Genomic DNA, 22,956 nt, shown 5'->3' with positions numbered 1-22,956 from the left:
CAACATATACTCAGAGTAGAAATCATGTTTCAATACAACAATTTTACAGTGTTTTAGCCAGGTTTAGACGTCTGTTGCCTTATTGCATAAATTATGTTAATGAGGTTCATATTTCAACCTCAATGTCCCTATGGCCACATGTATGCATTACTTTGCTAGTACACTGTCAGTTTAAATCATTGTGAATCTACATGTGACAGCTACATGTATATTTTGAAAAAGTTGGGCTATACCAATTCCATATGTTGGTTGTAGGACCGGCAACATTTTCCACATTCAACATATACATGTACTTCTCCATATAATTCTTTACTACTCCCATTTTCTTTATTCATTTTTGCCCCTTTCTGCTGCTGACATATTATGCCAGTGCAAGGGGCCTGCAAAAATTTTTAACGAATATATTACGCAGTTGGGTGAACAACCTTTCATTAAACTACGTAAACAGTGAGTCAACTATACTGTGTGGTAATAAGTGCCACAGCACCAAAGGAATGATTGTATTGATGTAACTTAAAGGTACTGATTTTATTCTTATCTTGTCACCCTGTACTCAGAGTAGATAACATGTTCAAATACAGCAATTTTACAGTGTTTTGGCCACGTTTAGCCGTCTGTTGCCTTAATGCATAAATTATGTTAATGAGGTGTGGTACACTGCTTCTTGTATGGCCATTTTATGCCACTGTGAATCTACATGTAACCATGGAGGTAGAAAACTTTTCTACCTCCATGATGTAACTGGTACTATAGTGCATCTGTGAAATGGTTGGGCTTCAAATAATGGTTGTATGATATGCTCCATTTTTCTGGTCAACATTGCCAGAGAGTCAGCATTACAAAATTTTGCTGACTACATTCTTGAGTCTTTTTTTTTTCCTTGTTTAATATCACCCCTTTTTGCTGCTGACACATTGTGCCAGTGCAAGGGTCCGCAAAAATTCCTAATTAAATATGCGAAATCACAATATGCAAGATGTAAAAGAATCAAAATCTATGTAGACAGGTTGGCAACTGTACTATTTGGTATTATCAAGAACAGGGCAATGCAATGATTGTGTTGATGTAACATAAAGGTACACATTTTCTTGTCATTTTGTCATTGTATATTCAAAGTAGAAAATATGTTCAAATGCAGCAATTTTACTGTGTTTTTAGCAAGTTTTAGCCATCTATTGCCTTATTGCATAAATTATGTTAATGAGGTGCCGTTGCCTATGCTTGTAAGTTGTATGTGCATATACTGCTACCTGTAACTTTAGGCATTACTTTAAATAACTACCTGTGACAGCTGGTACCTTTTTAAAAGTTTGGGCCACATCAATTCCATATCTTGGTTGTTGGCTTTTTTAGGACATGTGTCAACAGACTTTGCCAAAAGTTCAACCAACATCACAAGCTAGCTGTAGTCTTCACTATTTCTTTTGTTTAAAGTCACCCCTTTCTGCTGCTGACACTTTGTGCCAGTGCAAGGGCCGCAAAAATTGAGTTTCGATTACATAGCGGTAAAGCTGATGTGGATAACTGAAGTTAAGTGGAAGGCTAGTCAACTATACTATGTGGTTTTAACCACCATAGTACCATATCAATGGTAGTGTATGATTGATGTAAAGGTACCGATTTTGTTGTCATCTTGAAAATCTCATACTGAAAGTATATAACATGTTGAAATGCGGCATTTTTAAAGTGTTTTCAGCCAGGTTTAGATGTATGTTGCTGTGTAGCATAAATTATGTTAATGAGGTAGGGACTGTGAATGCATATACTGTACCTGTATGGACTACCCAACACTGCCAGTCTGATAGCTATGTTCATATCAGGTAATTTGCATGTGACTGATATACAATGTACTAGTATCTTAATGAAAAAGTTTGCCCAAGCCAATCCATTGTTTGTTTTTTTTTTTTATATATATAATCTTTATTTGTTATCACCCCTTTCTGCTGCTGACACTTTGTGACAGTGCAAGGGTGCCGCAAAAATTCAAAATTCAACTACTAAGTTACCGTTCCGGCAAAGAAGTTGTAATCAAACTAGTGGTGACTTGGATGGCTAGTCAACTATAATGTATGGTTGTAACACCACAGTACCATGTCAATGGTTGTGTATGTTTGATGTAAAGGTACTCATTTTCTTGCCATCCTAATAGTCTCATACAGAGAGTATGTATCATGTTGAAATCCGGCAATTTTACAGTGTTTCCAGCCAGGTATAGCTGTATATGGCTGTGTTGCATGAATTATGTTAATGAGTTGTGGACTGCCAATGCTTATACTGTACCTGAGTGCTACTGAACACTGCCAGTTGGATAGCTATGTTCATATCAGGTACTAGTAATTTACGTGTGACTGATATACATTGTATCTTAATCAAAAAGTTTGGGCCAAGCCAATCCATTGTTTGTTTGTTTGTTTGTTTATATATATAATCTTTATTTGTTATCACCCCTATCTGCTGCTGACACTTTGTGACAGTGCAAGGGTGCCGCAAAAATTTGATATTTAATCAGGTTACCGTTCCGGCAAAGGAGATGAAATCAAACTAGTGGTGACTTGGAAGGCTAGTCAACTCTACTCTGTGGTTTTAAGCACCACAGTACCTTAGCAATGGTTGTGTATATGTGATGTAAAGGTACCGATTTTCTTGTCATCTTGAAGATTTTATACTAAGAGTATAAAACATGTTGAAATACAGCAATTTTTCAGCATTTTTAGCCTGGTTTAGCTGTCTTTTCCCCTATTGCATAAATTATGTTAATGAGGTGCAGGTTGCCTATGCTTGTACATTCTACTTGAGTGTAACAGTCCTGGCAATTTGATACTGTCTTTTTAGCCGCCAAAAGATGTGTTTGGGTTGTAAATATCATATTTCCCACTTAATTTGATGGCTAGTTAACACCTTTACTATTTATTGTTTTGTTTATTTATTTTGTTTATGTATTGTCACCCCTTTCTGCTGCTGACACTTTGTGCCAGTGCAAGGGCGCCGCAAAAATTCAATGCTTCAAAAATGTTTCTATGCAACGATGGTATCGCGCGCTAAGCATCGTTGAGAACTGAATCAAGTGAGCTGGAGGGCTAGTCAACTATACTCTGTGGTTTTAACCACCACTGCACCATGTGAACGTGTGATGTAAACAGTTAAGGTACCGTTTTTTTGTCATCTTTAAAATGTCATACTGAAAGTAAATATATATATATATATACTTACTATACTTTACTACTGAGTGTATATAACATGTTGAAATACAGCAATTTTATAGCATTTTAGCCAGGTTTAGCCCACCATTTGCCTTTGCATAAATTATGTTAATGAGGTTCAGGTTCATATTTTCCACGCAATTTAACGGCTAGCTAACACGTCTACTATTTATTCTGTTTATTTATTTATTTATTTCAATGGCTAGCTAACACCTTCAGCATTCATTTTGTTTATTTATTTATTTATTTCAATGGCTAGCTAACACCTTTACTATTCTTTTTGTTTATTTATTTATTTTGTTTATTTATCATCACCCCTTTTTGCTGCTGACACTTTGTGCCAGTGCAAGAGTGCCGCAAAAATTGGGTAAATATCATACAATACACAAAGGTGGGAGGAACGAATTCAAGTTATATACAAAGTACCCTAGCAATGATTGTGTTAATGAGAAGTAAAGGTACTGATTTTCTTGTCTTAAGATATCTAATACTAAGAGGAGAAAAACTTGTTCAAATGCAGCAATTTTACAGCCTTTTTAGCCAGATTTAGCAAACTGTTGCCGTGTTGCATAAATTATGTTAATGAGGTACAAGTTTCCAATGCCTTACTGCTACCAGAGGGACAAGCAGTTAACTGTAACAGAATAATCTCCAAGCAGATGTTTGGTTCGTATCCATTTGGGTGGCCGGGTGGCCAATGGATACTGAATTCTTGATTATGAAATTCCTTTGGTTCATTTATTACCTGTTGGATGGTAGGCCGGACCAAATAAAAATAGTAGTGACTACACGAAAGGAGAGACTACACAATGATAGTTGACCCTATGAAAGGGCACACAAAACGAAAATTATAAAGTTATAGTTTATTACTATTATTGTTTATTACCACCCCTTTCTGCTGCTGACACTTTGTGCCAGTGCAAGGGTGCCGCAAAAATTCATTGAACGTTTTTGATCGTCGTATAAAGCCGTGAAGATCTGAATCAAGTTCCTTGAAAGGCTAGTCAACTTTAGTGTATGGGTACAAACCACCACTGTATCATAACAATGGTTGTGTAGGTGTGATGAAAATGTACCGATTTTCTTACAATCTCGAAGAGCCCATACTGAATGTATATGACATGTTCAAAATATGGCAATTTTATGGTTTTAGCCAGGTTTTTAGCTGTATGCCCCCCTGCTGCATAAATTATGTTAATGAGGTCCTGGTTGCCAATGCCATACTGCTACCAGTATGCAGGGACAAGCAGTATCTGTAACAGAAGTAAATTCTGGAGGATTCCTTTTCTTTGTTATCACCCCTTTTTGCTGCTGACACTTTGTGCCAGTGCAAGGGCCGCAAAAATTTATTTTCGACTTTCTCGATCGGCATTTTCGTCAGAAAGAACTGAACCAACTAAAGTAGAGGGCTTAAACTACACTACATGGTTCTAACTGTCACAGTACCAGTATGGCAATGGTTGTGTTTATAAGAAGTAGAGATACTTATTTTCTTCTCATCTCAAAACATCAAATACCTACAGTAACGTGTTCAAATGCAGCAAAATACAGCCTTACAGCCAGGCATAGCCCTTTGTTTCCGTGTAGCCTAAATTATGTTAATGAGGTCAAGGGTACCAATGGCTTTCTGCTAACAGTATTCACAGACAAGCATACTACTAGTGTAATAGAATTCCTTTTGTTCTTAATACCACCCCTTTCTGCTGCTGACACTTTGTGCCAGTGCAAGGGTGTTGCAAAAATTTAATTTCGTTTCGTTAGTTCGTTTCATTGACAAGTTGAGCAGAGCTGAATCCAAGATAGGTGGAGGGCTAGTCAACTTTACTCTGTGATTTTAACCACTACTGGACCATAGCAATGGCTGTGTAGGTGTATTGTAAAGGCACCAATTTTTGTCATCTTGTAACATTGTATATGCAGAGTAAATAGCACGTACAAATATAGCAATTTTACAGATTTTTCAGCCAGCTATAAGCTAACTTTTGCCTGTTGCATAAATTATGTTAATGAGGTCCAAGGACAGGCAGTAACAGAATCAAAGTTTGAGCCTGAAAATATCATATTTTCCACTCAGTTTCAGGCTAGCTATTGTAAATTCTGGACTCTTATATTCCTTTGGTTCATTTATTACCACCCTTTTTCGCTGCTGACATATTATGCCAGTGCAAGGGTGCTGTAAAAATTAACGTTTTCACGTTCTAGTTCGGTTGAGGATGAGAAAGTACTGACGAAGTCAAGTGGACAGCAAATTATTTATAATGTATGGTTTTAACCACCATATTACTGTAGCAGTGGTTGTGTTGGTGTAACGAAAAGGTACCAAATGTTTTTTTGCCTTGCAACATTGTATATTCAGAGTAATTAACATGTACAATTGTAGCAATTTTACAGCGTTTCTGCCAGTTTTAGCTGTATGTTGCCCTGTTGCATAAATTATGTTAATGAGGGACAGGTTGTCAATGCATGATGGAACTCAGCGCTACCTAGCTGTGTTTTACTGTTTTCATATACAACTCATAAAAAAATACAACTCAAAAATATTGTCTTCTAATTCTATGTCATAAACTGCTTTTTGATTATTTTTACACCCAGGTTCCTACATTAAAATCCTGAGTGCCCAAAAAATAAACTGGGTAAGTCCCAATTTTTTGTGTTGGATCAAAAGTTAAGGGTTTAAGAATACCCAACTTAAGCAACGTATGGAGCTAGTTATCTATAGTGAATGGTTAAAACCACCACAGTACAATAAAAATTGTTATGTTGGTGTGGCGAAAAGGTACTGATTTTTGTTCTCATTTTGTCATCTTTTCTTCAGAATTTCAGATTAACTAAGATGTACAAAAACAGCAATTTTATAGCATTTTTAGCTAGCTTTTGCTGTCTGTTGCCATATTGCATAGATTATGTTAATAAGGTACGGGGTTCCATTACCTGTACTGCTACCTGTATGCATTTCTTTACACTGGGATTTTAATGGCACCCAACTGTGTTAAGCTATGTGTGACCAAGATAGGACTGATATGTCTTTAAAAAGGGCCATACCAATACCATATTTTGGTTATCATCACCAAACATTGTATATTCAAAGTAAATAACATGTAGAAATGTAGCAATTTCAAACCATTTTTAGCTGTATGTTGCATTGTTGTATTGCTCTTTGATTATTTCTACACCCAGGTTCATCCTGGGTGGCCCAAAAATTATTACAGTTTAAACTTGCTTAATAAAACTAAAATGGGTGAGTCCCAATTCTTAAGTGTTGGATGAGCTGAAATGCAGATCAGAATAAACATAAAAGGGGGCTAGTTATCTATGGCGTATGGTTCTTACCACCACAGCGCAATAGCAATGTAGAAATGATTGAATTGGTGTAGCAAAAAGGTACTGATTTTTGTTCTCATTTTGTCATATTATACGTAGAGTAGATAGCATGTACAGAAACAGCAAGTTTATAGCATTTTAGCTAGGTTTTGCTGTCCGTTGCCATGTTGCATAAATTATGTTAATGAAGTGTGAGTTGCCAATGTTACAGCTACATGTTTGATGGCACCCAACTGTATTCAGCTAGTCTATACGTGACCAAGGTGGGACTGATACATCTTTTAAAAGTTTGGGCCGTACTAATACCATATTTTGGTTCACTGGAGAACAATATCCACAAAACTATACGAAGGACAAAATGTTCACATTCATGTACATAATGTCAGTATCTAACTATATTATTTTCTTTCATTAAATTTCACCCCTTTAGCTGCTGACACTTTGTGCAGTGCTTGGGGCGTCCAAAAAATGAATAAATTGTACTCGAATAACTCGATAGTACCGAATAACAGCATTGTGCACAGATTTAATTGCAAAGCCATTGTAGGGTGATAGCACCAATGATTGTGGTTTGTTTGCCATTGCAAAGAAGTTGTACTTTTGAGTTATTAACAAAATGACATTGTTCCATTACAAATGCTTGTTTAGACACCTTAACATGTCTCATAGCCCACATTTGTTGATAGCTAAACACGGTAACGTGTTTTTATCTTGCTCTTTTTCAAGTTAGCATAAATTATGTTAATGAGGCAAAGCCAGCAAGTACTAGCATGACTAGTATATTGCACAAGGATCACTGGTCCTCTCCATATTTGTCTTGTTTACTTTGAACAGACATTCTAGTTATTTTCTTATGGTATTGACATCTTATGTACCGGCCAGTGTTACAAATACTGCAAATTTCACAGCATTTTCAGGCAGTCCTGGCCATATGATTGTTTCATGAATATTGTTCTTAGATTTTAAATCACCCTTTCAGCTGCTGGCACTTTGTGCAGTGCTGGTTGGGTGTCCAAAAAAACTGTTTTTTGTTCCGTTTTGACGTTCGATTGGGCAGAATTAATTGCAAACCCATTGTAGGGTGATAGCACCAATGAATGTGGGATGTTTGCCATTGCAAAGAAGTATATACATCAAGAGTTATTACCAAAATGACAACATTCTGTTAAAAATACACATTTAGACACTTAAACATGTCTTGTACCCCACATTTGTTGATAGCTAAGCACGATAACTTGTTTTTATGTGGCGTTTTTCACTCCAGCATAAATTATGTTAATGAGACATAGCCAGCAGGTATGCTAGTATTGCACAAGGATCACTGTAGCCATTTTGGTCCTCTCCAATTACATGTTTGTCTTGTTTAAGCCATTTCTAGTTTGTTATTGTGGTATTGACACCTTTGGTACTGGCCAGTGTTACAAATACTGCAAATTTTACAGCGTTTTTAGCCAGTCTTGGCCATATTGCATCAATTGATGATGGTTTTATGGATATTGACCTTTTTTTATGATTATAAATCACCCATGTCAGCTGCTGTCACTTTGTGCAGTGCTTGTTTGGGTGTCCAAAAAAACTGTTTATTCTGATTGACTTTGATGTCAGTTGTATAATGGAGAATCTATTGAAAATCTTGTGTAGGGTGATAGCATTAATGAATGTGGGATGTTTGCCATTGCAAAGAGGTTGTACATCTTGAGTTATTACCAAAATGACAATGTTTTGTTAAAAATGCACCTTTACACACTTAAACTTGTTTCATACCCTACATGTGTTGATAGTTAAACGCTGTAACATGATTTAATGTGGCTTTTTTCTCTTCAGCATAAATTATGTTAATGAGGCTGAGCCAGCAAGTACTAGTACAATGTATATTGCATAAGGAACATTGCATTTGGTACGTGAATCAAAACGAATTTTAGTTGAATTGGAGCCAAATTTGATCCCTTAATATGCCCAAAACACTGCTGCCTTATTCCAGGATGGTTGGCAGGTGTTTTGGTGACTTATGGTTGAAAATCTCGATCCCTACCGCCTCGGCTAGTGTTCAGGAGGCCAAATTCATGAATGTGTGACAGGGTAGCCTCTACCAGGCTTGGGGAGGCGGCTGGAAAGAGTAGAAATGGGCCAAATTGAGAGATAACATGCCGGACCAACTCCCTTGGCATGTTATCTCTTAGCCTCCTTCGCAGTCTTGTTGGGCGTCAGCGTTTTTTCTGTGAGCGACGCGAGTAATATGCGGCCGAGAGGGACGATATGCTGCCGGCGGGAGTTTTTGCCGCGGAGAGAAGGATTCGCGCTCTCTCGACAGCATATCGTCCCTCACGGCGGCATATTACTCGCGTCGCTCACAGAAAAAAACGCTGACGCCCAAGAAGACTGCGAAGGAGACTAGTTATCTCTCTATCTGGCCCATTTCTACTCTTTCCAGCCGTCTCCCCAAGCCTGGTAGAGGCTATGACAGGGGATTAACGAACACAACATCCCCATGCAGACCCCTAGCTTTTCTCCTTTGGTTAATTTTCACCCCTTGTTCAGCTGCTGGCACTTGTGTCAGTGCTTGGGGTGTAAAAAATTAGTTATTTGACATATATTATATACCAAGGGTCAACTTAGTGTCAGTAGTTATTTACTGGACTTGTAGCAGTTAGTTGGTGTGGTCTGAACATCTTTGCAAACCAGTTATACATTACTTTTATTATACTACAAATATATTGTAAGCCTCCGAAACACACCTTGTGATTCCTACACTGTTCTAACTGCATATGTTTGTCAATAGTTGAACACTATGATGACTTTTTGTATGGACTTTCAACTGAGCATAAATTATGTTAATGAGGCTGAACCAGCAAGCATTGTGGTAGTTCTATGGGGTACCTTTACCTTTTGTAAGTACATAATTATATTGCAATACTTTTTTGTGCAATATATTTCTATTTTGTAGTATGAAGTAGTTTAAAGTTATTGCTGTCAATTTTAGTTGTCAGCTCATACCCTCATTTCACTTCACAGTTTTGCATATATTGGTACATATTAGACACTAGGCATGATATGGTCTTCCCTATGTAACCTTAAACTATTATTAGCCCATTTTTCAATTCAAATCAGTGTTTTTCAAAATCACTAAATATTTTAACCCAGTAGCTTTTCTCCTTTGGTTATTTTTCACCCCTTTTAGCTGCTGGCACTTTGTGCAGTGCTTGGGGGTGTATGAAAATTGTTTACATAATTTCCAAAAGAGCTATAGTGGTATCACAACATCGTCAAGTGAGCAGTAGGTATTTAATGCACTTGTAGCAGTTAGTGAATGTGGCCTGAACATCTTTGCAAACTAGTTATACATTATTTATGTAATATTATAGATATGCTATAACCGTCCAAAACACACCTTGTGATTTCTATATTGTTACCTCCGGGTAGGGATGTATATCCCGAGCGCGGAGGTTTTGTGAGGGAAGACGAAAATTGCGTTCGCACCCGTTTCTCGCGTTTGGGTGGACGGATATGTCTGGGACTTGGTATACGTTTTGCTGTTGGGCTGTAGATGGTGCACGTTGTTTTGGTTTTTTAGTATGTGTGTTTTAGTGCGTGAAAATGATGCGTTTAGACCGCCGATGGACACCCCTTTCAGTGTGAAAGTGGACCTCAGCTTTTGACCTTTGCATGTATAAGGACGATTGAGGTCGCGACCACTGATCTGACCTTTCACACAGAGGGGTGTCAGCATTGTCGATAAATTCTTTCTTTGAAACTGTTCAGATGTGAACCACATGTGCCGTCAATCAACGTCTCATTATCGTGCCTGGTGGGACCCGCTGGGGGGATACTTTAGTACGCGTTCACAGGACACGTAATCGGCACTTCCTGGTTAGCCAATGGGTCAGGGGTCAACGTACTGTTGCGCAACCTTTGTGTTGGTTGTTTTCGGCGTATATTACGACTTCTAAAATATTACGACTAACTTACAAATACCGCGGATTCAGACCTTTACTTCCCCAATTTATACGAAGAATCGGCGGAAAATGGAGGAAGTGACAATAAGGATGACTTGCACATGCGGGGAGGTACTTCAGCAGTTATTTTTAACGTCTGATTCCATTTAACGGCTCCGGTTGTCATTCTGAGTTTCATTACGAGTTCCTTGTGGCATAAGTTCGTGGCGGCCCGTTCGTGGGTACATGTTATAGGCTGCAGATGAAAATACTGACCTGTGTTAACACAACCAGGAAGGCTAAATCTAACACATAAAATTCAACACCATCAACTACATGTATATAACAAACAACATATAAAAGTATACAATAAAAAGCTCAGATTTTACTATTCGCACGCGCGCATCAGTTTTGGGGTTCCCAGAGGATGTCATCCATATAATCAAATCAACATGGCCTTACTTACATGTTAGAAGGGTAACACGCACCGGACGATTGGCGGCTGGCGCCCGGAGCGGGTGTTTGTTTACATTATCGCTGGTCGCTGAGGGTCGGGCAGCCAGATTCGCCACGGGATGCCCCCTGTCCTTTCTATTTTTGGGCTCCAGTCGGCTAGGGGGATTAGTGATTTCACAGATCATTTAGCCAATTTTCGAAAAAAATGGTATTCGCGCGAATTCACTAATTTAAAGAACAGTCCCAACATGCACCCAACATTCTGCAACACACATTTCAATACCCGGAGGTACAAAATCTACGATTTTCCTTGTTCTAACTGCTTACATTTGTCAATAGTTGTATAACATAATGTGTTTTTGTGTGGATCTTAAATTAAGCATAAATTATGTTAATGAGGCTGAACTAGTAACCTTTTTAGCAGGGGTGTGAAAGTATGGGACTACCCTTACCTTTTAACAGTTGGAAGTAGGTACATTCCAACACTCGTTGTGTTTCTTCTTTGCTGTTGGGCTTACAAAAGTTGTTTCTGTATTTTGGGGTAGTACTTGTATACAGTTTGGTGTGTTTTGACTGATTTTGTTACTTATCCACCCATGTGCAGCTTAAATAGCGCCAATCACGGGTGTTCAAAAATTAGTTCTTGTTTTTCTTGGTAATGTTTAACCTATAAGAATGGTAATCTTACTGCAAGAATGCTGACCAACATGCACCGATACATTTGGATAGTGTGTACCCACTGCTAGACTTTGTGGTTAGGATCTTTTGATAAACTTTAGTTCTAAAAGCTGTGGTGTATCTCAGATGAATGACATTGTAGTAAGAGATTTATCATTCAATCTTATTAGGTTTATATGCCAAAAAGTCTCTTTTTTTCAGCCCAAAAAAATGTAGTTTTCAATGCATTTTGATAGTGGCATAAATTATGTTAATGAGGTTTCTGCTATGCTTCCTGGGTAAAGAGATTGAAATTTGATCTGGGTGATCTTTTTCAAATGCAGGATACCATTTTATGGTTTTTAAGTAATAGCACACAAAGACTATGTACCTTTGTTACACATTTTATTCTTTCCTTGCTTTCTTACTGATGAGAAATAGATATATGTAAGCACCATACTCCTAAAGCCCCCATAATAGTACTTCAGGATCACAAGGTTTTGGGTTCAAATCCCACCAATCACGCTCTTCTTTTCAATTTTATTATCACCCCACACACCTACTTAAAGAATGCAGGGGTGCCCAAAAATAGGATAAGTAAGTAAGTAAGTAATGAGGATTTAAGGTGCATGGTCAGACTACTACACAAAAATGACTTACATGTTTGTGGTTGTGACATCCTTTTTAACTAGTTATGATGATATGTTTTGGATATTCCAACATTCATACAATGGAAGATATTCTTTCTACTCTATACATTGCTGTATATTTCTTTTCTTTGGTCAGGGAAGCCTCAAAATGTGATTTTACACCGATTTTTCCTGGGGTGCATAAATTATGTTAATGAGGCGGAGACAGCGAACATTCTGGAAATGCTTGGTATGCTCAATGTGTGGCTCTCCTCAACCATGTGACCTCTCCAGCTTTCTACCCCATCCAAGAGGATGCCCCTAACTGAAGCTATGTGCTTTTGTACTCATCCCCACCTGAAACAAAAGAGGAAATATTTGTATGAAAGGCCTTTCCCATAGCACAACAAAAGGGATTCAAACTCAGGACCTTTAGACCCCGTTGTAAATTAAGGCCATTGCTTTTTGTTTGCTGCCACCCGTTCAGCTGCTAGCACATTGTGCAGTGCTTACAAGGGTCCCCAAAAATCATGAGAGTAACAACAATGGGTCTGAATTACGCCTCTATGTACACGTTGATCTAAGTTCTTGTGGGTTTACTATCTTTGCAATACATTTGCAAGTTGTGTTATAATGCCTGGCTAAATTTTACCATGCAGAAAGAAACTTTTTGACAGTGGTAATAGTTCAACTGCTAACAGGTTTGAACATTGGAAGCCTGAAGTAGGTTTTCAAAGGGATCTTGAAAATGTGCATAAATTATGTTAATGAGCGTTTTACCTGGCTCTTTACATAGGGTGGTTCAGGTAGCAGGTATAGCCTTTCCAGGGGGTATATCTTTCTATACCCCCTGGAAAGTTACCACAGTTACAGTTACCATGTCAGTTACCATGGTGACAGACGTCTGGTCCATGTCATTGACCTTATTTGTTTCCAGGAGAAGAAACAAAATGAGCGAACACGATATGTTTTTCTTCTGTGAAGGCAAACATAAAAATGTACTTCCTTGCATTGTTATTACCCCCTCAAGCCACTGACACATTGTGCACTAATGTGCAGGGCTTATTGGGGGGTTCCAGAAATTATGAAGTAAGTTACTCACTTAGTCAAAAGTCAAAGTAACACAACGCAATGTCATGTCATTACCAGATTGTGACTACAACTAAAAGATTTTGAAATACAAACTATTCGTGGTTGAACACTGATTAAAAAATAATTTTAGATGGATTATTTTGTTTTAAAGAACATTAAGCATCAGTTAAAAACAGAAACTATGTTACATTGTTGTATCTTAAGCAAACTTAGTTTAAAACAGCTGAATTTAAGTATAAATTTTCATGGACATGTAAAAGTGGATAAATTATGTTAATGAGGTCAGCCCAATGGCTTAACTCAAGATAGGGGTGTTTTTTAATATACATGATAATTTAGGAAGAAATGAAAATGCATACTAATTCATATATCACGTATCAACTACTTGTATACTTGTTTAACCAAACAGATGACTAAAATGTTTCTTTGTTTGTTTGTTTGTTTGTTTGTTTGTTTCTGTAGGATCATGTCGTCCTGGGTCCTGCCTCCATCGATCAGTTCATTTCGGGTGAGAAACCTTTTTTAAGAAAACTCTTTTGTCTTGTCCCTCCTTGGGAAGATGCCCTGATGTTTTAAGTTCTTAATCCCTAAATTTTCCTTGTCTTACATTTTCTTGGCGTTTCTGAAAAACAAGAGAAGTAATGTAATTTGATCGCTTTAGTTTAATTATTACATCAGTTTTATCATATCATCTTTCATGAAAAATGTTCAACACACAAGATGATAATCAGAAGAATCCAAAAAACATGTTCAATCATATTGTCACAGAAGTACAATTTCTTTTGTCTTATTAGTAAATTGTCTTATTAGACTTTAGCCTCCATAGCACGCCAAAAACTGGGGGTTTTGGGGTCTTCAGGGTCTTTGGGAGCTTTTATGTGCTTATAATTTTCTGATTGCATGTAGACAACATAGCCGGCCTGGTTTAGAATTACCCTCGTTTTTGAGAACTGGGCTAATCAGAAAACAGTCGCAGACCACCAAACCCCCAGTTCTATGAGCCTGCTACGGAGGTTAGTCAGACTTGGAAACTTCTTCTTACCCCTTATTACGAAAGAAATTCAATATTTCCTTCCTTATATGGAAACATTTCCATGCCAGGAAACACGTTTTTCGTCCTTATTAGGAAACAACTTCACGGACTGGTTCACTACACATGTGCAGAGGGTGGTGCAGGGTGACTACCCCATCATACAGGAGAGAATATACAAGTGAGTCGCATCTGCACACCCCTTACGCAGAATGGACTGATCCATATGGTTTCTACCCAATCCTTGGAGAGAGCACAGCTCTGAGAAGGCAGCAAAACGTAAAAGTTGGTCCGGAGAAAGCAGCATAATGTAAACTTTAACATACAGAGAAAAAGCTGCCTCTTCTACTGTAAAGTTAAGGCCACTGTGTGTGACTTCGAGAGATTTCTGAAAGATTTCAAACATTGCTGTAAAATGTAGATACAGTTCGCTGTAATCACGCATATGTGTATATATCTAAATATTGTACGTTTGGGAATGCATCTATAGCAGCGACACCTGTGCTGCAGTGCAATGTGAACCAGTCAGAATTGCCCTGAGGAAGGTGACAGACAGTCACCGAAACGTCGTCTGAATAAAACACTTGGTTGTGTAAAAAGAGTCTCTTTACTCAGCGTCTTACCAACCTGATGAAACTGTTCACGAATTTGCCAAAAAACAGTTACTCAAGCAGCTGGATATGATTTTGGTAGTATCCACTAGCTTTTGTCGAGACACTGACTTAGGTACCTGAAACATCAGACCATTTCCAAAATCATCTCCAGTTGCTTGAGTAACTGCTTTTTGGCGTATCTTATTACCTGGATGTCTAACCTTCATCGACGCATTCACATATTTGTTGTCCGCTGTTTACAGGTACCTGAGGGACCCAGACTGCATTGCTGTCACCAATAACGTCACGGTAACCGTAGGAACGTCGTTCTGTCCAGAACTCAGCACAGTCAACCCTCCACACTACTTCTTCACCTACAGAATAAGGTCAGGGGTCAAGGACACTCCTGGTTAATTCTTAAAACCCTTGTCTGGTGGAGCACATACAGTACGATCTATATAGCAGCTGTATAATTATGTACAATTTGGGGGTATTTCTCATGCAATGCACAACACAGCAGCGAAATGCAATGAATGCAGAAGAAACAATGCCACCACAGGGCAAAAAAAAGGTCTGTGACCTAGTAAAGAAATGTAAAAAAATGCTAGCAGGACAAGGGTTAAATCTAGAAAGCTCATCTGTGTTGGTAGAAGTCATAATGTATTTGAACAGTAATTTCCAACACAAGAAATTGAGCTTACTGAAATAAGTGAAAAGTTTATTTATGAGTCTTGAATAGATGTTTTCTGGAGTTTTTAAATGTTTGCTTCTGTTTATCAATGATTCTTGTTTCCATCTCTCCCCCAGGATGTCCATGGACAAGAGTGTTTCACCTGAAGGTAAAGTTGTCCTCTGTATATAGAGTTCCTGTATATTCAGCCAATGTTTCAGCATTTTTCACACACACATAGTCAGCTACGATGTTGACCTATGAATCATTACAAATATGGTATCATAATGCTTTCCAATAATGATATTAATAATACTACATACTTGACAAAGTACTGTTGCAACAGAATCTGATAATGTATTTGTGTGTTTGTTTGTTCCGTACAGAAGCGTGTCAGTTGGACAGACGGTACTGGCTTATCACCAACGCTGATGGGTGGGTGGACCAGGTGGAGGGTCCTGGTGTCGTAGGTACGTTTGTTTGTTTGTTTGTTTGTTTGTTAGAATTGCTGCTCAGATTCTCATCATTGTCATGTCCTAATATCTGTATCCTAAAAATGATTCATGTACACCTTATGCATTTTCTGAGGTAAACAAACAAGTTGTTATGTTTTTCGTTTTCTTTAGTTTTTTTTTTTTTCAAATGGACAACCATGTCCGTGACACACAGTACAGATTTCACATGGCTTAAAAAAGCAAACAATGCCTTAGACCTTTCCGAACTTCTCTGTGTTCAAACAATGCAATTGACAAGCTTGACCACAGGTCCGAAGTTGTTTTCAAAAACAGTTTTAATTGGCAAGTTCACCACCTGACATTCCAAGCATCAATGTTCAAGTAAAACTTGACAAAGACAAAAATGAAACATTTCTGGCATTTCTCCAGCTGTACTCTAAACTGTCACTCACCAAAACCCTTAGTGAGGGCCTGCATGGGGGGATAGTGATTACGAATTATGCAAAATTTTCGCTGCAAATTACCAATTACGTTAAAGTCTCAGTGCTGACTTTACGATTTGTGGCTAATGTGCTATTACGAATTACGTAGATTCTTGGGGAGGCTGCCAATGGATTATGAAGACTAAAAAGGCCTGATATACGCCTTACGAAAAAGGGCATGCAGGCCCCTCTAAACTGTCACTCACCAAAACCCTTAGTCAGTAGGAAGGAGACCTTGTTTATAACAAAGTACGCTCATTGTGTTTCTGTAAGAATGCCGCGCATACTTGAGTGGGAAGGTCCTGACACCTGCATACTTCATAAAGGCAAACAATACAAACAGGAACATATGTGCCATAGCTGGGGGGGTTTCAAAACCACTGGAGCTTTGTGGGCAGTATCAATGTAAACTATTGTTTTTTCTCTTAAGTTAAATATTTCTATAAATACAGTCTAAAAACTAAGGTGTACAGATTGGAAACCACTGAAGCTTTGTAGGCAGTTTCAATGTAAAACATTGTTTTTCCCCTTAATTCTATTACTTTAAAGACAGTCTAAAAACCAAGGACCTTGCTGACTGAAAACTAAAGACCTCGCTGAAGCTTTGTAGGCAGTATCAATGTAAAGTATTGTTTTTCCCTTAAAATCTATTTCCATGAAAAAAGAGTCCAAAAATTAGGTGTACAGATTTAATGTTGAATGAAGACATTTATTGCACAAGTTTGCCACACAGCTTTTATATATGATATGAACCACAGATTACAACAAAATTTGTACAAAGTTGACTAATACAATGTACATTGTATAACTACGATTGTATAACTGCTAATTAGTATAATGACAATGACATATGTTTATTGCCCCCACAAAACATATGAGTTTATGGTACTTTATACACCAGGTGATAGGGAATTCGACTCCCTGAGTGTTTTGTTTTTCGTAATAATTTGTTCGTTTGTTTGTTTGTTTAGGTGAGTTTCCGATCATCCGACCAGGCACGACCTACGAGTGGACAAGCTGCACCACCTTCAACACACCCACAGGCACCATGAGGGGCTACTTCACCATGCACTACCTAAAAACAGGTGGGACAATCCAAACTCACGTTCAGGTAGATGGTGTAGATCGTACTATTTGGAAAATATAGGGGTGGTCGTTAGCAATAGGGGGACATTGACTGACAGTATGGCTTGGCAAGCTATGTATATTGGTATCTTTTTTACATCATTGTAGATTTGTCAAAAGGTTTAAAAAACAAATAAGCTCAATGACCTGAACCAGACGTCTGTCACCATGGTAACTGACTGATGTTGGGTTACAATTGCAATTTTATAGCAGGAGGGATTTAGACTCCTGTCACCATGTACACATGTACATGAATGTGTTTGAGTAAGAATTAACAGAGCAGACCTTATGCAAAGGTAAACATTATGCATTTGCTTGTTTTCTATAGTATTAGTTTTTAAGAGTTGTGTATAGATGTAACATGTACTAATACTTCCTGCTGTGCCATGCCCCCCCCCCAGGTCAGCCTCTGAAGGTGGAGTGTCCGATATACCACATGCGCGCCCTCCCCACCTGCTCAGCTGGAGACAGGAGGGTGAGTTCACTGCCCCCTGTATGTGTTTGTGTGTGTGTGTGTTAGTGTGTGTGCGTGCTAACAGCATACTAGTAACTAAAGAAGCCTTAAAGTTTGTGATATAGGGAAGATGATACTGCAAACTAGTTAAGGTCTTTGAATGTTACTTACTGCACTGCAAAAAATGCATTTTCTTGTTTTTCTTGTTTCTTCTTCCAGAAAGAAAAAAATCCTTCAGGGAAGAAAACTTTCTTTGTGTAAGAAAAAGATTTTGTCCACGAATTAAGAAGTTTTTTCTTAGAATTTTTTTCTTATAGAGTTTTTCTTGTAGTGAGAATATCTTCCTTATCGGTTTCTTATATTCATGTAGCTGGATTATAGAAACATCTAGAATGATATTCTTGCATTAAGATTCATATTCTCGTTCCAAGAACGTAATTCTTTAAGAAAGTAAGAATTAGGATCTTAAATACATGTGTTCCATATAAAAGTACTTCTTACCTTAAAGGAAGCTTTTCTTGATTTAAGTTCTTATAGTAAGAATACCTTTCTCTACAGCATTAAGATTCTTGTGCCCAGAAAAGGCTTCTTGCTTTTAAGATAGAAGTTCTTGATATATTAAGAATATCTTTCTCACCAGAGGCCCAGGATTCTTGATCCCAGAAAGTTCTTCTTGATTTTGATATTGACATTTTCAGATGATAACTAAGAATATTTTTCTCACCCGAAGATGAAGACTCTTATTTTTAACAGAATTTTTTTCTTACTTTGAAGATTGACATTCCAATAATAAGAATATCGTTCTTATCTCAAGACTAAAAATCTTGCCTATACCAGAAAATTTTCTTGCCTTTAAGATTAACATTCTCAGAATATCTTTCTTATCTTGAGACCAAAATTCTTATTTCTATCAGGAAGTATTTCTTGCTTTTAAGATTACCATTCTTATACTAAGAATCTTTCTTAACTCCAAAAAAACGAAATTCCTTCATCTGTTAGAAACTTTTTATTGCTTTCAAGATTAACATTCTTACATGGAAATTAAGAATAGTTTACTCAACCCAAGACGGAACTTCTTATTTCTACTAGAAAGAGTTTCTTGCATTCAAGATTAACATTCTTAAACTAAGAATATTTTTCTTACCCAAAGATGAAAATTCTTTGGGTCTTTGGATGAAATTACTAGAAAGAGTTTCTTGCTTTTAAGATTAACATTCTCATACCAAGAATATCTTTCTCACCTCAAGACCACAATTCTTGTTTCTACTAGAAAGTTTTTCTTGCGTTTAAGATTAACATACATTCTTGTACTAAGAACACCATTCTTACCACAAGACAAAAATTCTTATTTCTAGAAATGTTTTCTTGCTGTTAAGAATATATTTCTTACCAGAAGACCAAGTTTCTTGATCCTTAGAAAGTTTTTCTTGCTTTTTAAAGATTAAAATTCTATACAAAGAATATGTTTCTTACCAAGGTCCTTAATATCAAGACCAAAATTCCCATTACTAAAACGTTTTTTCTAGCTTTTAAGATTAACATTCTTATACTAAGAACACCATTCTTGCCACAAGACCAAATTTCTTATTTCTAGAAATGTTTTCTGTTAAGAAAAACATTCTTATGCTGAGAACATATTTCTTACCAGGAGACCAAGTTTAGTTTCTTGATCCAAGAAAGTTTTTCTTGCTTTAAAGATTAACATCCATCATCATCATCATCATCATCCATGCACTTACAATAATAAACATAAGATTATCTTTAACAAGATCTGATTACAAAACTTCTTGGACTTTTAATCATCTTGGTAGACACGCTATGTCAGTCTGTTCAGACCCAGCTTGGAAGTGGATAGCATTTCTCCCTACACGACGAAAACCTCAGCATTGTCAAGGTCACAATCCTCCTGCATCTGGAAAAAAAAGTTATTATTACTGTCACAAGTAAACACACATTGTACCTGAGGCAGTGATATAAAATAAATGCTAAATAAAAATATCATTCTGTTACTTATGAAAATATATTTTTACCTCCAGATAAAAATAAAAACTGTTTTACTGCTGTAACAGTATTTCAGAATTAACCCTGAAGCGAGGGAATGTAATCTCCCAATGACCTTTAGGTCATGGGCAAATAGCTGGTAACTTTTAACATATAAGCTCCTAAGTTACAGAGAAAAATATTGTGTTTTGAACTGAACCAAATTTAAAGAGGCTAAATTGTTATTTCAAAATCCTAGTTAATGATTTTCATGCTTGTTTTTTGTCCCTAAACCGATCATGAACCCTTAATTTTACCTCTTTTTAACCTAGGGGGGAGGGGGGTGCGGAAGCACTTACCTTGTATATATTAAAAAAATCCAGCATTTCTGTTCCAAACTTGGTTCTTTCTGCAGCCTGACAGCAATCTCCATTGCCTCTCTTGTACAAGATCCCCTGTACCCTGTTTTTGACTTTGAAACTGCTCCGAATCATTTGATAGAAACAGAAGTTAACAGCACCAGCATCTTCCACGAACTGAACTCTGTCTCCTGCATGAGCAACTGTCATCTGGGATATGAATCCACCAATCAGGGGCTTACAACAAAGATCACATGACAAATGCTGCCATTGGTCAAACTTTATATTGAGTTCAAACCAGAAAGTATTTCTTGTATTTTCTTGAACATAAACAAGAAAAACAAGAATTGCCTTTCTAAATTTCTTTACAATGAAAGAAGACTGGTATTCTAATCATGACTTGAACATTTGTGGTATATCTCAAGAAAGGCAAGAAACAACTTCTTGAATTTTCTTAACATTGCCAAGAAAACTGAGAAGTACCTTTCTCAGAGTTTCTACATCAGAAAAACAAGAACATTTAAGAATGTCATTCTAGTGTTACGTGTTTAGCATAATCTTGATTTTTCTTATTTTCCTTACCTGAAGAAAATACAAGAAAAGAAAGAAACAGCTTCTTGTATTTTCTTAAACATTACCAAGAAAACTCAGAAATGCCTCTCTTAAGTTTCTAGATAAGAAAAACAAGAATATATAAGAATGTTATTCTAACCATTACTTGTTTTTTGATATCTTGATTTTCTTGCTTTTTCTTATCAGAAGAAATACAAGAAAGGGCAGAAATAAATTCTAGTATTTCTTAGAACAATCAAGAAAAACAATCTTGCTAGACAAGAAGATCAAGAAATTTAAACTTGAAATTCTAGAAATTCTTGAAGGCAATTACCGTTTTTAGAAATAATTTCTTCACTGAAGAAAAATGAGAAAAAAGTTCTTCGTGGGAGAATTCACTTGAAGAAATTTTTTCTTACTCATCCGTCTTCAGTCTTAAAATTTCTTTGTGTGAGAAAATTTGTCCACGAATTAAGAAAATATTTATTATTAAGAAAAACAAGAAAAAACATTTTTTGTAGTGTGAAAGATGGACATCTTCAGTTTTGTAGATCTGTCAATGTATTGTATTTTAAAAGCTATACCATCATAGTCTATAGTTATGAAGAACAGCTGATCTATCTTTGTGAATTCCAAGAAAAAAAGTGCAGAATTAAGAATGCAACACAAACTGAATTAAGAATGCAATACAGTACTACAAAAAGCACCATGACTCTTTGCACCTGACCACCCACCCGTATCCGTAATGACTCCTCCCTCCCCTCTCCCGTGCCTCCCCCGTAGCGTGTGTGCCTGATCCCCAGCCCAGAGGAGGATGAGGTAATGCGGGAAGCGACCGTGACGGCGGCACAACTCCGTCTGAACGGGGCCGCCTGGCACACCGTGGTCGACTCGGATGAGGAGGGAGACCCTCGCAGTGAGGAGGAACGACAGAATCCTGACTCCTGACTAGCCTGTCTGGTGCAAACGTCACCTGCGGTCTGGGCTTATGGAGACTGGCACTAGAAATAGCAAACACAAGCTTATGTCTGCTCAGACCCTAAGATGTTACCACGTTTATGGTGAATGGCACAAGAAATAGCAAACATGACAACTCTCAAAATTCTGTCTACCCAAACCCTAAGACTACTAATCTCCAAGCAGATCCTAGGGTGGCAAAAGGCAGTATCAAATTGGCCAGGCAGTATCCATTGGCCAGAGAGAGCCCTTGGGTGGTATATCAAATGAACCCTCGCTGACCAATGGATACAGCCTGGCAAATTTGATACCATCTTTTGCCCCCTAGGATCTGCTTGGAGACTATAAGACTGCCATGTTCACAAAATATAGCAAACACGACTCTCACAATTCTGTCTGCTCAGACCCTAAGAAGTTACTCCAGCAAAAACTAGCAAAGTTTAACAACTCATATTTTCAGTCTAAAACAGGAAAACTAATGGAAAGTAGAACTATGGTTGATTTACCAACCAAACTTTCATGCAAGGGTCACCAAACAGCAACAGATAGAGAAACAACAATGTTGGATCCTTGTCTAAAACTTGTTCTGTCATTTTCCCCTTCTTGTGTTGTCAGACTGTATGTTACTCCATGTATCATTATCAATCTAACAGAGAAAACTTATATCAAACTATGATACATACATGTACTGTGTTAAGGCATGCCTTCTTTTGACATAAACTCTTCACTAATCTAAACTAGTAGTCTATAATAGGCAAACAATATCAACTTAGTAAGAACGAAATGAACATTTGCATGAAACAGTGTATAATACTGTATAAGCATGAGACTGTATTTATTTCATAGCATCTTGTACCAAACATGCTTCTATACCAGATATCTTATAGTATCTATAGGGTTGCTGATGATTCAGATAGTGTTAAAATAACACATCCTCTGTGCAAAAGAGCTCCAAGATGAAAAAATTAGAATTTATGGGCATACATAAGAGTTAACATACCCTTCATGAAAT

At 37.3% G+C, this 22,956-nt stretch overlaps 1 protein-coding gene across 1 annotated transcript in view; it reads left to right on the top strand.

The window, feature by feature from the left end:
• The window catches only part of LOC109477257 (F-box only protein 3-like), a 31,974-nt gene extending 9,837 nt beyond the window's left edge, over positions 1 to 22,137 (top strand). The window contains exons 7-14 of the mRNA XM_019778343.1: positions 13,750 to 13,795; positions 14,414 to 14,498; positions 15,174 to 15,296; positions 15,718 to 15,749; positions 15,967 to 16,050; positions 17,489 to 17,602; positions 18,044 to 18,117; positions 21,771 to 22,137. Of these exons, the coding sequence (XP_019633902.1) occupies positions 13,750 to 13,795; positions 14,414 to 14,498; positions 15,174 to 15,296; positions 15,718 to 15,749; positions 15,967 to 16,050; positions 17,489 to 17,602; positions 18,044 to 18,117; positions 21,771 to 21,935 (723 nt within the window). The 3' untranslated portion in view covers positions 21,936 to 22,137. The remainder of the gene's footprint in view (positions 1 to 13,749; positions 13,796 to 14,413; positions 14,499 to 15,173; positions 15,297 to 15,717; positions 15,750 to 15,966; positions 16,051 to 17,488; positions 17,603 to 18,043; positions 18,118 to 21,770) is intronic.
• The last annotated feature ends 819 nt before the right edge of the window (positions 22,138 to 22,956 follow it).

This window comes from Branchiostoma belcheri, unplaced genomic scaffold (assembly GCF_001625305.1).
Source record: "Branchiostoma belcheri isolate BF01 breed outbred unplaced genomic scaffold, Haploidv18h27 scaffold105, whole genome shotgun sequence".
Lineage (NCBI taxonomy): Eukaryota > Metazoa > Chordata > Leptocardii > Amphioxiformes > Branchiostomatidae > Branchiostoma > Branchiostoma belcheri.
This window is presented reverse-complemented; position numbering and strand designations above follow the sequence as displayed.